The sequence below is a fragment of the Larimichthys crocea genome, chromosome XXI (assembly GCF_000972845.2).
Source record: "Larimichthys crocea isolate SSNF chromosome XXI, L_crocea_2.0, whole genome shotgun sequence".
Classification (NCBI taxonomy): Eukaryota; Metazoa; Chordata; class Actinopteri; family Sciaenidae; genus Larimichthys; species Larimichthys crocea.
The window spans coordinates 6376256-6392049 of NC_040031.1; the positions used below are offsets into that span (position 1 = coordinate 6376256).

Below are 15794 nucleotides of genomic sequence, written 5' to 3' on the forward strand. Positions count from 1 at the left end.
ACGTTCACTCATTCAGTTAGACACTTGGCCATCCAGCCTGCCATGCAGAGACAGACGAGACAGGCAACTTCCTCACTGACAAAGCTCACGTTAGTCTTCTTTCCCAGCTCTTGTCTTGTCTCCTCTTATTTCCTTTATCAGTCTCGCTGTCTGTTTGCATGATCGTTCAGTGCACGGCAGAAACCATAACTCAACCCCTTCCAGGATTCACAACCTCCTCCTGTGATTCATCTTTGCCCTTGCAGGGTGAGAAACTTTAACATTCACTACGCCACAGGTCTATTACAACTTCATGCCTTTGTTCCCCATTTAAAAACCCACACATAAATGAAGTCTGACATAATTTAGGCTGACCTGAAACACACATTTTCTCAAAAGATTTATGATAGCCTAAAGAGGTGGGTACACACTGTTATGAAAGTTAAACAGTGGGTACGCTGAGGTTAGGTTCATCCTCCACTATATCCCTGGTTGTTCCCTCTCCCCTGCTCCCTGTTCAGTTGACCATATGCTGCACATCCTCTTTCATGCACTACCAATTTACCCCCACATCCCTGAGAGTGGAGTCATGCCCTGCTCAAATATACTCTCGTGTACAGGGCCGAAACTCAAAGCCATTTATCATGTGGTTTCTCCCCTCAGGACTACAACCCCTGCAGAATAGGCTATGAGAGGAGAGGAAAGGAGAGGAGAGGAGGGTGTTAAAAGGAAGGAAAGAGATAGTACTTACATGTACCATGTGTGCTTCTGGATCTGTTCTAACTGTAAAAGATAGAAGAAATTGAAGGTTAGTACACAAGCAACCTGATACATTTGATTTGACATTTTATTTATCTTTTTGGTGGTAAAAAAAAAAAAAGGTGAACGCAAAGAACATTCAATCTTTTGCCTAGTGTATAGAAATGTTTGGTGCAGTATGGGCTGAGCTTTGTGGCTCAATGGAAGCACAATAGGACAATACAGCCAATTTGAACTGTGGAAGTAAATAATGAGGCCTTCAAATATTAATACTGCCAATGGGAAAAACTTATTGAGAAAAGGAGCGAGACAGACAGAGGTGCAGCAGGAGTATGAGAGCAAGGTGATAGCGCTGAGCTATAAACAGAGAATATTATCTCCCTCACACACACTGCTGACCTTGCCAAGCCCTCTGGTTTAAAGGGAATCTCCCATTCTCATCCTCTTCCCATCTCTCTTACTCACACAAACACACACACTCACTCTCTCAATACTACTTTTGTAATAACAGTGATATGGTGTCCACTTTGTCACCAATGCTGTCAACATGGCCTTTTGCCAAGAAAGAAAAGGCAGAAAGAGACAGAAACAGTGAGAAAAAAAGGGCAACAAAGGAAGATGTCTGCTTAAATGACTTCAAAGTGTTTCAACTGCCCACAGAGGAAAACAGGATCGGTGTCACTGTTGGGGCTTTTTAATTTGCTCCTGCTGTTGTTGTGGAACCACAGGAAATACACATAGCAGCTCTAATTATCATCACTTATTCAGAGGTATAGTTCTTGGGCATGTGCCTACATCACTGTCTCAGTGTTTGCACGTTCCCAGAGGATTTACCTCTGTGCTTGAGCACTGATGAATGTGATACTAGTTCAATCACAGAAATAGCCAGACTACCGACTATAGGTGAATCTTGTCTGCTTTCACAGAGGTCACACTATTGACAGAGTCACCCTGGCTGTCGGATAGAGGCCAGTGGGTGACCTACTCTCTCCCACTTTTATTGAAGGCCTGAAGGCAAGAGACTGATACCACACAGAGGCTTGGAAGTGATGTGGTTTGAAATGCAGTATCACATCAATCAGTCTCTAAATGTGACAGTACCAATTCCAGTTGCTTTCACTCACAGGCAGAGGGGAAAGCTGCTGTAGTGCTGGTTTGGATAGGTGGGGATATGTGTGTGTGTGTGTGTGTTCCACTATGTTTCTGGGTGGTGAATAAATACATTTTTATGCCTTTGAGTATCCATAAAAATGTATGCAGCTGTTTGTGTGTGGATAACTGTCTCAATCATATGCTTGTTTTGTTAGGGCAGGGAAGGACACCGGGGTGGTGGAGCAACAGGGACCTATATTTTGATGCTACAACATGATGGAGATGGGGGAAAAAAAGGCTCAGTCCTTTCTGCAGTGGCACAGGGTTCGAGTCCGACCTGTGGCCCTTTGCTGCTTGTCATTCCTCCTCTATCACTTCGCACTTTCCTGTCAATCTTCTATCTGTATCTGTCAAAATAAAACTTAAAAAGGCAAAAAACACACACACGCACACTTCTTTCATTTTCATCCCAGCAACACGGAGACTTGCTGCGCCGTGCTGCCCCATGAATTTTTGCATTTATTTATTTTTTGTCAGTGATGAACTGCTCTTTAATTTAATAAGCTAGCCAATCCTCTTCATTAACCAGGGATCTCAAGAAGGCACATCCTTCCAGGATGTCTGTGCTCATTTGAATAGTGAAGATGAGATAACTGAGAGATGACTTGAGGAGGCTGGGCCGGATGCCTCCTGGGGCCCTGTCTACACAGACAGGAAATGAAGAGAAAGGTTTTATTGGTGCTAAGCCCCTTAAGTCCAGGTATGTGCCCTCCCACTCTGACTGCGAGGGGCATTCTCTTTGTGTGTGCACTTGTGTGCATGTACTAGCAAAACCTAATTAACAGAAGGTGAAAACAGACTGAGACGCAGCCAGTAGTTGTGGTCTGATTACCCAATCAATTTGACTCAACAAATTATGGTCAACATTATTGTAAAAAATAATTCCTCGCAAAAGAATAACATGTTCCCTTATGATGTCATTCCTACCCTAAGGTGCACATGTCTCATCACTACTAAACTCCAGGAATTCTTAATCTTAGAGGGCTATTTGACATTCTGCGAGGTTACAACACATCCCCAGAGCTCTGTTTGGAGCCTTCATGCATGGGAGGGGGGGGCGGAGAGATAGCATATTCTTTCCCAGCAACTCAGCCTGTGTGTAACCCTTTGCTGAGGATGGCGCTGGAGGCTAGACATATCTAGGGGATGTCAGGGTGACCTGTCCTCATCAGGCAGAACGAACAGGAAAATAAAGCATATAATGTACATACAGCATATCGAAGAGGTGGGGATCTTTCAAGTTCATGTTTCAACACTGCTGCTCATGCAAAGAGCTGTGACCTGTCAACTCTCCTGCAAATAAACTTCTTCTTCATCTTTTTTTGTACTGGTACTTTGTGTTTTTTTTTTTGTTTTTTTTGCATCATTCAAACACTGTGAAACATAGCTATGGCAAATGGAAATGGAGCATCAGCATCCACTTATGGGTGGTGTTACCATGTTTGCTTAAAACAAATGAAATCAGTATTGTTTACTGCATTGACCCTCAAAAATACCCGGAAAAGCCTGGAGAAGGTGTGTACATACACAGTATGTGTGTGAAAATGTGCGGTTCCTATTTTGAGTGTGTGCAGTTACAGTGCAGTAACTTGTGAACACGTATGCATCTCTGTGCGTTGTCTGAATGTGAAATGCAGGACAAGAACAAAGGGCAACACCCTTTCTCTGTGAAGTATGTACTTTCTGGAGATCTCTGGCCACTTTCATTATTCACATTTCCCTCTGTCCATCTCGCTCTCTCTCTCCCTCTCTCTCATCCCGACTCTCTGCCCTTCACATCGCTCTGTTCTTCCTCTCTCCTCCAGCCACCTTGCCAAGGTGATCAGCTGCTGTGTAGAAAGGGACTGGCATTGTGTTGAGTACACTAAACAGTGCAGAGGGAAAGTACACAAACAGCGGCCCTCTCCTGAATTCACAACCTGTACTGGAGGAAGAACTCAAACAGAATTGGAGATGAGGCGAGACAAAACACGTTTGGAACACAAGGGAGAGAAGAAGAAACAAAGAAAAAGACAATGGTTGGCTTGGCGGCGTCAAGTATATATTAGCCACTTTAGTTTGTGAATGCATATCTCTGCCGTCTCGCTCTCTACAAGTTCCCCCAGCTTGCTGCGAATCTGCAAAATAATGATTTTCCTCTCTTAACAAAGACCTGATGTGTCGAGGGTTTTTCCCATGGAAAACTGCCTCAAATAACATCTAAATGTGTTTTGCTGCTTCTGCAACATCATTAGTAAACACTACTAGTTGCAGACTATGAATATGAAATATTCAATGCAGATATAATGACTTATTGATTCACTGAGAACGTATGCATTGTGCATAGTGATGTGAAAAGAGTACCTTTATCTTGCAAAGAAACACATCAAGCATACTGCTACAAAAATATATACTACAGAAGTTCAATATACCTAAATATTTGTGTGAAACGGAGTGTGAAGGCACTATATACATATTCTCAGAGACATATTTACTAATTACACCAACACGGCTATCAATTACATAAAGGCGTTCCTTCTAAAACCATGGACAATAATATATAGTTACCTCCCTTTTACTGTAGCTTACACTCCTTTGAGAAGGTTTTCTGCAAGACTTTTGGATCTGGTTGCAGAGTTTGCTGCTAGTGCATTGTTATTATGATTAAAATATAACTGTTCCCAAACTTGAAAGCTGTTGTCTAAAATATTGAATGTTGTGGCATGACAATTTCCCTCAATTAGAACTAAAAGGCCAAGCTCAAGACAAAAAAAGTGGTGTATCCAATATCTTAACTGAACTGACCGTTAGTCTTTTGGAGGCGTCAACTTCAATCATGCCACGGAGAAGATTCTGACAGTCTGGAGGGATAAAGTGCGGCATGTGAAACACTCCCAACTTCACCTTCTCTAGCAGATTCCTCAGGTTGTCGTCATCAAACGGCAGGGCACCCTGGAGAGACAAAGGCAGTGAACAGAGAGAGAGGGGTGTAGGAATGAAAACTAAATAGAAAACAGTTTGCACTTGTTTCAGTGGCAGCATTAGAACAGAAAATAAGCCTTCACCCGACTGAGGGCAGAACAGATGATGAAGAAAAAAAGAATATGAATGACTAACAAGGCTCGCCAGGAGAAACAAAACCACATTTTGAGTCTTAATCCTGCACCACTTAAAGAACAGGCTCACTTTCTCAACTTGTTCAACTCTCCAATTAGAGCATTCTGCTCTCAGCCACGATGCAAAATAAACAGCTAAGCTGAAAACAGGGCTTTTCAAATAATTACCCAGCTTTCTCATTTAACTCGTTCATTTAGCATTCTCTCATCAGAGTCATTTATCAGTGCGAGCTGACACCTCACAGATGTGGCTTGTTTGATGAATGACAACCTCCACCAGAAAACAAGATGGAGGGGGAGAGAAGGAGGAAAAAGGCTGAGAAAGACAGAAAGAAAGGCTGAGAAATTAAGAGAGGTAGAGGAAAAGGGCTGGGGGTGGAGGGTTGTAGGGGGGGTGGGGCAGCCTTGTGTAACAGATGATCTGAGCGCAGCCTAACTGCGGGAGAGTATGCGCGTCTCCCACAATCAGACAAATGGTTATCTCACAGCCAGACAGCAGGACGAAAGAGGAGAAAGACAGTATTCATCTGCAGTCAAGTAGCAACAGGGAGAAACTTCTGTTTTGTAGCGAGATTAGTACAGTCACAATGGAGACAGTGGTAAACAATATCAAGAAGCACAAGTACAACAAGGGAGACTGTCCTTAACACAAGCGCACAAACACGCACATATGAGACAGAAAAAGACGGAGTGAGGGAAAAAGAGGCAAAAACAAAGACAAATAAACAGGGCCTGTGGCCAAAAGCCGCCCTGTCAGTGTTGGTATTTATTTTGGGCTCTCTTCTTTCAGTTGGGCTGTATGAATTATTCATGGAGCAGGAGTGTGTAGGAACTACAGTACAGCTGTTGATGAAACAAAGCTTCAGGGCTGCACGGCTGGGGAACCACAGACATAATGTAGCTAGAGAATAGACCTGATTATGGATACAGTGTTGTGTGGATAAAGGATAATGAAAAGATGCTTCTATTTTCTGATCTTCCATTATGCAAGAATATCACCTTGAAGACATTTCTGCCGCATGTTTCTGGTAAGACCCTCTAAACATCAGGATTTTCAATATAACTCTCTGAACCCAGAGTTTATGTGGCCATGTCACGATCTTTGCAGTCCAGTAAGGTCAATCTTGTGTTAGAAAGTGAACTGAAAGTTTGAAATGTCCAGTCACAAGGCACACTTGCATTCTATTTTTGATCTGGAACTGGACAAACAGGAAGGCAACACTTCATGGTTGAAGTGAATTATGATATACTTCTTTTAAGAACTGTGTGTCAGTTCAGTCACCTTCAGTTTGTAAAGAGCAAGCTGACACTTACCACCAACAGGGCAAAAAGAATGACCCCACAGCTCCAGACGTCTGCTTTCCTCCCGTCATACTTCTCTCCCTAAGGAAAGACAGAGTGTTTTTTAGCAGGTTAAGGCAGAGTGTTAGGGTTGGTTAAAATAAGACATAGGAAAATAAATAACCAATAAACAGTATTATGAATCTGTGAAAAAATGACTCACCCTGATGACCTCTGGACAGGCGTAATGTGGAGAGCTGTAAAAAATAAAAAAACAAACAAAAAAAAAGTGAATGAAGTGAGGAAGAAAACTGTTTGTTTTTTTGCACTATCTGCCAAATACGTCAGGGTTATACAATCATGACACAACAAATATTAAAACGCCATACACAGGTGTATGAAAGTGTAAAAAAAGAGCAATCTAAGCAGACAATAAATGTCTCCAGTGAGCATAGATCAAGATGTGCTTCAGGAGTTTAGACATCCTGAGGGTGTTCGGGTGTCCTCCTGCTTGCTCACTCAAGGGCATCCTCTCACAGCAGACAGTGAACAGACCCACTAATCTTTACAGCACCTGGATGGGTTGACAGTAAACCCAATGACTAGATTGACACATCAATATCGTATGAAGATTTATGGAGCTACCTCACGTTGGTTTGCTCCATAAGCCAGTGGCTATGGATGAGGGAGAGCGGCTGTGGAGTGACTTGTTATTCTATACATACGCAGTGACACTTTTGCAGCACGTTGACATTGGCAGAATGGCAAGTTCAGTACCTTGAAATAAAAAGAAAGGGGTAATAATAGGTGCTTTACATAAATCTAAATTACAGGAAGTTTCTTTGTTACCCTTTTTTTTATTTTGGGCAGCTCTTTTCGACATGTCTTGTGACTACGCACAGAAAAACAAATCAGGCACCTGTCTGACCAAACCAGCCTGGTGATGTGTCCTCCACCTCCTTCTCCCACTCAGTCTTATCTAATACCAGGACATTTGCCTCTAATGAGAGACTATCTGAAGTCTGTAAACATGGTGCCCATTAGCTTGACTGTCTTGTGTACTCATGAATACCAGCCCTGGCGGCGTGGCTTCCTCTGGCTGTCAAAATACTGGCCGATAACAAACACTGCCACCGTGTCAACGGGGAAGTTCAAATACGAGCCTATGCAAATACGGCCTTCCTGATTACAAGTGTCATAGTGCATTATGTAGATGAGCTCGAGGAATAAAAAAAAAAAAAAAAACAAGCCTGAGATTTGCACTAGTTACGCCTCTCGAGTGCCACAAACACATGAGCCACAGCTGGAACCAGCATGAACATAAACTAATTATTTGCTGAGGTTTTAGGTGGCAAACACAGGGTGAAGGTAAAGACTGGAACACAAGAATCTCAGCCTTCTGCTTGAGCTGAATACTAATTTGTCCATATTAAAACACTGAATCAGTCGACCATATCATCTATAGTATATGCTTAGAAGATCTCATCTCTCTTCGACTGACTGACACGTAATTATACGCCTTATTTTCTCTCTATATCCACACGTCGTCAGCTTGGAAACTTTTTCATACTGAAACACTCCTTAATTGTTTAATCTCTCCACTGTCAAAGTCATGTGGTGATGGTCCGTGAGTATTCATGACCCTTCTTTCCTGTTGTGTTCACCCTGCATTGAATGGCTTCCTTTAATTAGATGTATAAATAAAATTCATTCAAATGTGTCATTTTAAAATTCTGGCCACATATAAAAGCACCATACATCATGGAATTTACATAATGACAAAAAAAATCTCTTGCTGCTCCCACCAGAAGTTCAGATACTCAGGATACTAAGGATACTCAAGATAAATAGAAAGCTGCAAGAGCCACTCCCCCAGTCTTTTGAAGAAGCGTGAGTAGACATAATATCAGTCTTTTCTTGCTATTTCTGAAAGCTAATTTTCTCTCTCTCAACCCAACACCACTAGCAGCACATAAATAAAATTATCAGACAGAACAGAAAATGTGGCTTCATTCTGAATGCACCTCGTGTATAGAAATAAAGTGGGATAAAATGCAACTCAAGCGACCCAAGATTGCACTTGACACAGCTGCTGTAAAGATGCGAGAAAAGCTGTAAACTGAAGGGTTTATCAGAAATATCTGGACATGTTTACCACTGTTTCTCACAGGAAACAGTACATTGCACGCAGTTAGCATGGAAATCCTACAGAGCTGTGAATGAATCAGCAGTGTGGGTCGGCAATACAGACGAGACACGGAGACGCACAGCTCATCTTTATGAAAAATGCATCTTTTCGAACCAAATTTGTGCAGCTCCTTACCGCATACAAGATAATTTCCGTTCATCAATCAAAGTAACAGAACTAAACAAACAGCAAGCACTAATGAATTCACAGCTGGGTTTATGCATACAAGAAAGCGAGACGTTTGCGAGCTCCTTCCTGGATCCATATTTGCATGTGCTTGTCAATGCCTCTGCTCATCTATATGTCTGCATGTATGTGCACCGAGGCTCCCCTTACTCTACCTGGAGCGAGTCTCATCTTCACTCAGCTCCATTACCCGTGGCAAATGGAATACATTTGTGTCAGACTGCTGCATGGTGAGAGGGGACCAGATAAATGTGTTTAATTAAAAACTGTCATATCTACACTTAGAGATGGGACAGTCAGACGAGCATGAATAATCAATAACCGCACATAGAGTGTATGTGTATTAGGGCACGCCATAGACAGACACAAGGAGAAATGGTGCTCACACATTCAAAACAGGGCAGGATACAGTGATGGAGCTGAGCATGGAAAGAAAACAGAACTACTACTGCTTTGCTATGTGTGGGAGTTTGTGGTATATGTACCTGTGTCTCTGCAAGACTATGTTCAAACCTTCAACAAGTACCTTTAGCTCTTTGTAAGTGTGTGTGTGGAGGACTAAGCAGATGCGCTGCACCCGGATGGGATAGCTGAATTGAGTGGAAGCAGAATGCAATCAAATATAGATACAGTTGGTCTGCATGATGCTGCAAAAAGCTGAGTAAGAGCTTGTCGCATTCTGCAGCCTTTCTAGGAAAAACACTTTAGTCTGGTCATTGTGGCTGCAGAGTGACGCAATCATGCACATTTTACTTGCAGATTGCGTTGCACACTGCTCTCAGTTGGCCTGATCTCTACTGATGAGTCATGAGAGCTTAGGCACTGTGTTACTGCTGGAAAAATTATGAAACAGTCTCAGCTACATGCGTGTGTGTGTGTGTGTGTGTGCACACATTTAAATGTGCATGTGTATTATAGAGAGGGAGTCGGAGAGGGAGTATGAGGAGAGACAGGGAGTCAGAGGAGAGACAGACAGAGAGACAACCAAGCAAACAGAGGACAAAGGGTCAGAGAGGTCAGGGATGAACTAAGCCTCGCCAGTGCTGTGTGTGCATGTGTTTGCGGAATTGCGTGTGTTTAATTTCAGTTGATTTGGAGGTATAATCTGGACAGAATCAAGTCTAAGCTGGGGACAGATGTCACAGAGCCTTCTCTATCTCTCAGCCCTGCACACAGTGTCATGTGTAACCACAGAGTAAAGATTCTCCCCAAGGCATCCAGATCACCAGGAATATGCAAAAAGCAGTCTTAGGTTTACATCTAATGGACTTTTTGAAGCATGTCAGGTTTGAGTTAGAAGTCTGTCATGTTAGATGTCGTTCTCACTGAGCAGATATGTTTCTAAATCTACAGATATATCAATCCGCACCAACTCTGAGGGACACATTCTGTGACTCCCATTGGTTTTTAAACTTCAAGTCAATTGTTTAGTCTTGTATAAAGCTTTCCATATATGAATCACATAATCTGCTATGTTCTATATGTGTTTTGACTAGAATCAAAAAATAAAACAATGCTAATTTGCTTCATCAATGTGAATTTAATTCATGGTTGACTCGGCTTATGTGTTGACATTTCATCAGTTTTCTGTGATTTTATGAACCCGGAGCTGAAAAGTAAACCATCATCGACTATGCTGCTTCTTTTATTGACAAATGTGACCCTGTGCACTGTTCACTACCCTTCAGGGTTAAATAAAAAAAACTCCCACAACATGGTTGATCAGACTCAAAAGACTTTGAAAGTGACTTTTCCTGCGAGCAAATTCATTACAGTCGTAAGATTGATGGGCCTGCCGTGGTCGTGACTGCCAGGTCATAAAACCCAGAGTCAAATATGAGGAGATGGAGAGCAGTAATGTGTGGCCATGGCCCTGGCCATGCTCACAGCCAGATAGCGCTCTGTGTGAGCGACACCAACAGACTCTCCCCAAGAGATCAACACTGTGCGATAAGAGAGGCTTTGAGAACATGGCACCTAGCAGAGAGCCTGATGGCTCCACTCATCATTCTCTGTTACATCTTCAGTCTCTTCTCTGTTTCTCTCTGTTGCATATCAGCAACTCCATGCACCTTCCCATTATGACCCATTTTTACCTTTATTCTTATAGTCTTAAACTTTGTTCAGACATTGCATTAGAAAATATGCATCACAAAGTCCTATATAATACTTACCCACAGCTGGTTTCCAACAGACTGTCTCCAACCTGAAGGGAGGCCATGCCGAAGTCTGCTATCCTGATGTTGTTCTTTTCATCTAGCAACAGGTTCTCAGGCTTCAGATCCCTGTGGCTGAAAGATAGTGAGATGAAAAAGATAAACCAGTTAATGAAACATGAAAGACCTCTTCTTAAGTCATATAAACTAGTGCAACTGATGTGAAATGAAAAGGCACTCCTGAAGGCCTATCAAACACCTGTGGATCAAGCTTGGATCCACATCCAAGAATGCAACTGAGAACAACTCAGCATCTTAACCGGTTACCGAGCGACCTCCTCCTCTCTGCAACAACCTCTCTCTTTGATCAGCCCATGCTGAAACTAAGGGCCTCCCACCTCAGTTCTAGGCTAGTACGAGGTGTGACAGCCCCCTGCTGTGTCCTTTTCTCCTTCTGTTTCCCTCCCTCTTTTGCCCCTCATCCCCTTCCTCTCATCTCCCAGACAGCCACCAGCAAACTAGCTGAGCAAAGGGCATCAAGGGGAGCCCGCCACAGAGGAGGAGTTCATTAGCTGCCATTCATTATCACTAAACACAGTGAGGGGGATAATATCCAGCGGACATCGTCTCCCTAGCTAAAAAGGACCATTTAGATGAACGTTTTTCTCATATCACGTATGCTGTTGCTGTGTCGGAGGTTAAAAACTCATTTTTGATGAGTGATTGTTCAAAAGCAGAGCAGCATTAGTATTTTATCCTGCATTTAACATCTCTTGAGGTTCAGGGTTGTATTTTATCATACATATGTGATGTCTATGCATGGGCACGCACTGATATCTATCCATATTTCTTTTCTACATTCTTACATAATGCAGGGTACCTTCTTACTTCCCTCTGTGATTTTTGTAATTGGGGGTGAAAGTTATGGAGCCACAGGGCTGTCAGCATGTCACGAACAAGATTTTCATCTTCTCTTTAAACTAATGATAGAAAGGAGAGAGGAACAATAGCTGCATGTGTCTGCCTTTGAAGAGTGCCTCATCACAATGGACGTTTAACCTTAGATGACATCAGCTGCTGTACAACTCGCTTTCTGTCCTGAGGGATTAGCTGCCAGCTGGTTTGTTATCACACTGGCAGTCTCTGCGATCCCTGCCATAATTGAAATAAAACACAGATAGCATCTAAAACAGTTTGTCAATTCACACAACCATCATTTGCCACTGATGTCAGTAGCCTGAGAGTTGGTCTTTTAACTAATATTGTCAAAGCACACTAAAAGGAACAACCCCAATTGCCCAGGGGATGCCAGTGTGAGGCTGGGCATCTCTGAGGAATGTGTATAGGTCTCCCTATAGTACTGTATACGGAAGTATTCCTCTTCAACATGCCTGATTAAACGGTAATTTAAAAAATAATGATTCTCCCGGCAACAAACTGTTTAAGACAGCTGAAAGTTACAAATCACTTGTGACGGGAGGTTAAACATGACAGAAAGTCAAACAGTAACTTTGTAGCTACAGGGACCAGAAGATGTTAAAAGCATGTTAGATATAATTTGGTGTGACATCACTGACAAAAGCAGCAGCAACTAGGAGACTACTATAGTGAAGGCACTACAACTTTGCCTCTGAATGGATCGTAATCATTTTACAGTCAGGCTGGTGACAAAGCTAACAAAAATGAACATTTATTCATCTCGTATCATGCCTTATTTTAGTGGATTATAACATATGAGTTATGGAATTAATCTGCAGATGCTCCAGTTTTTTGGATGTCAGTTTTTGATCCATGTCCAAAATGTGGTCCTGCAAGAAAATAGGTAAGCCTTATTTTTAGCAAAGACAATTGCCAGAAATGTCTTTTGCTATGTGGTGACACATAACACATAAAATGACAAGTACTGTGCTGCTGCTGGCTGGTAAAGAGGAGCAAAGAGTGGTGTGAAAGGTTTTTGAAAAAAAAAAAAAAGTGAATCACCACCACCACAAGGTCTTCAGTATTAGGCTGATGGGTCCAGTAGTATGCGAGAAGACCAAATGCATGATCGCTTCCAGGCTTACACCCAGCAGAGATAATGACAGTGCTGATTGTGGCTAGTGTTAAAGACAGTGTTTAAACATTGTTGACTATTGACATGATGGGAGAGTCAACCTCCTGATCCTAACAGACCCCAATCAGAGAACCACAGCCTCAGCACAGTCATAAATATCTAACTACTCTTGAACTGTCACCCTCAGATGCAAAAAAGCATACTAAATCGTTACCTAAAAGACCTATAAAAATCGCATAAACATTGTTTAAATGCAGGCCTGTCACATGTAAAACACAAAGAGCCAGGCCTCAAGAGACCGATCCACAAAAGAAAGAAGGCAAAAGCGTATTTATCCACCAACAGCATCGAGAGGACAAATTGCATCTGGATGCTTTATTGGTTGTCAGGACCCTGGTATCCATAATAGGACATTAAACTGCCTCTCTGACACATTAGGCTGCACTTCGCTACTGTAATCTTGCTCACACAGCAGGCCTTGCAGCAGGGATATCTCTGTGTTGCACTCATATGTCATACGGGAAGAGAGATGCTGTTAAACAGCTGCAATGAGCTCAAATGTAACTGTAGTTTTTCTTTCCATAAATATGGAAGCTGTGCAGCAGTAGCTCGCAGGCCAGTCTTGGACTAATGCATTTTTTTCTACAAAACACTCTAAATGCCATGAATGTGTGCTATTTTTGCACAGGTGTTTTGTGCGGTAAATGAAATTATATAAATGTTAGTGCTATGCTCGGCCCATATAGAAAACAGGACAGGAAAAGAAATAGGAAAAAAACAAAGGACGGTCACTATTTAAGGCTGACTATTGTCATCCATCATGTTATATGTACACAGTTCTACCTTGATCTGTGGCACAGGCCTCACACTTAAATATGCACCGAGCTCTTAGGATGCCGTTCAGTGTAATTTACAGGATACACTTGTGTGTCTTTCATGCTGTCTGAGCAAGGTTTACACCCCAGTGGGACTGTTAGACATGATTCTTACAATCTAACATCAAGCTCTTAATTGCCTGTGATCATTTGCACGTATTATGCTGATGTGTTATGTTTTACAGGAGGTTGTAATGGGTCTGTCCTTTTGGGGCTCACATCCCTATAATTTGCCAGACATGTTTATCATGATGAGCAGCTCTGTAACTAAATTCTCCAGTTCAAGGAAAATACTTTTCCTAATGTGACACATTCGACATACACAGTGTTTAATATTGCTTCTCATTAGGCTTGTGTTATCACAAGATATGTGGCACTAATTAACTAAACCCGAACACTTGAAACTAACACTAATGGCTCAAATGCATCTTTTTGACATATTAACATGCCTGGAAAATAGCACACGTGTTTTTGCATTTTTATGAAGCACTAAAGCTATCCTGATACCATTATTGTTAGCTGGAGTGGGGATTTTAACCATTATTGTGGGTTGAAATACACCCATTTAGCCTCCGGCACACCTCTGTGTCATCCTCCTCTTTCTATCTTTTCTTTTTTCTCTCAAACTTTTTAGGCATCTGTTGACCCAATTAGAGAGAGACCAAGCACATTCACCAAAAAAGCTTTAGGCTAATATTCTATCACATTAGCAAAAGAGGACATTCTGACTGCTGACTTAGAAGTGGTAGACAGTGGGCACGATTGTTCATTAGCCAATGGGGTTAATAGTGTATTAAGAGCAATGAGGGATGAGAAAGATAAAGTTTTTTGCCCTTTTTTTTTGCTGTCTAATGGAAATGCATTTTGCTGAAAGCAAGCGATTCGTGAATGTGTTTAGAATTTTGCTACTATATTATTCTGTAGTTTATGTCTTTTTCTTCCTCAAAGTAGCCAAGTTAAAAAACCAATGGACATCATTTGAAAGAAAATCTGTTCAAGGCACTGATAAAACAGCATGGCCGAGTGCATGGACTGACAATGGCCTTGACTCCATCATCCTAACCATATTAACATGTTAGCTATGATATTAAAGCACCATGAAGAAATTACACATAGGCTGCACTGACTATTTATGTATATTTATTTAATGACAACTTATTTAAAAAGTGTTCAATAGCAAAAATGAACATATATGAGCTATCTAGCTAATGCTAATTTGCAGATGCCTGTCTAAAAAAATATCCACTATGTTCTGCCGTTCTACCATACAATCATTGCTCCTTGTGACAATGATTATAAAACCATAGTGGGCTAATGAAGGTACAAAAAAGTATCACACAAAGTAATATAAGAATAAGCAATAGTTACTGAACTACCACCGTCTATTGCCTGTGCTCTCGATATTGTCTGACTGTATTAACAGTCTTCAGCAGAGATTTCCCTCTAGTCAGTGCTAAAATCTCTCACATCAAATCACCTTTGTTACACTAATCACATCCTCATCATGATCTTTTAAATTCACTTAGATAGCTAAAGTACTTATTGCCTCTTTACACTGGTGCCCTACACATTTCAGTAGTCTTCTCTCGTGTAATTTGCATTTGAACTGGATTAGAATTGAGAAGAAGGAGATTTTTTTTTAACATAGAAGATGTTTGCCCCTTCAGTAACTGGTTATAAGATCTATCTATTCCTGTGGGTTTGGAGCAACACTGAATAAGTTGTATTGTTGCGTGTAATGGAGTGACTAAAAAGTGGGATTACAATGATGGCTAGATCGGTAATAAACAAACGATTTGCTTTGTTGTGCAAAATCTGTGTGGAACCCAGCATTTGCTATTAGTCCATAAGAGTTTGACTGGAGAAGATAGGATGAGCAGTGGACCTTCAAGGCAGAATAAACAGACACACTGTCAAAAACCCATTGGAGTGAAGGAGTGGCATAGATATTAGCCCAAAGCAACTTCAGGCACTAATACACATAGCCATGGTGGTGCATAATTCATCTTAAAATAGTCCATTGCATGACTTGGAAATTAGAAAAGTAAATACTCTATCATTACTTATACC

At 41.6% G+C, this 15794-nt stretch overlaps 1 protein-coding gene across 4 annotated transcripts in view; it reads right to left on the minus strand.

Annotated features, from left to right (window-relative positions):
- The window catches only part of brsk2a (BR serine/threonine kinase 2a), a 158781-nt gene that overhangs the window by 29533 nt on the left and 113454 nt on the right, over nucleotides 1-15794 (minus strand). For all 4 annotated transcript variants that reach the window (XM_027272573.1, XM_027272571.1, XM_019278603.2 and 1 more), the window contains exons 5-9: nucleotides 10815-10931; nucleotides 6490-6523; nucleotides 6300-6368; nucleotides 4675-4821; nucleotides 731-762 (exon numbers count right to left, since the gene is read on the minus strand). In XM_027272573.1, coding sequence (XP_027128374.1) covers nucleotides 731-762; nucleotides 4675-4821; nucleotides 6300-6368; nucleotides 6490-6523; nucleotides 10815-10931 — 399 coding nt within the window. The remainder of the gene's footprint in view (nucleotides 1-730; nucleotides 763-4674; nucleotides 4822-6299; nucleotides 6369-6489; nucleotides 6524-10814; nucleotides 10932-15794) is intronic.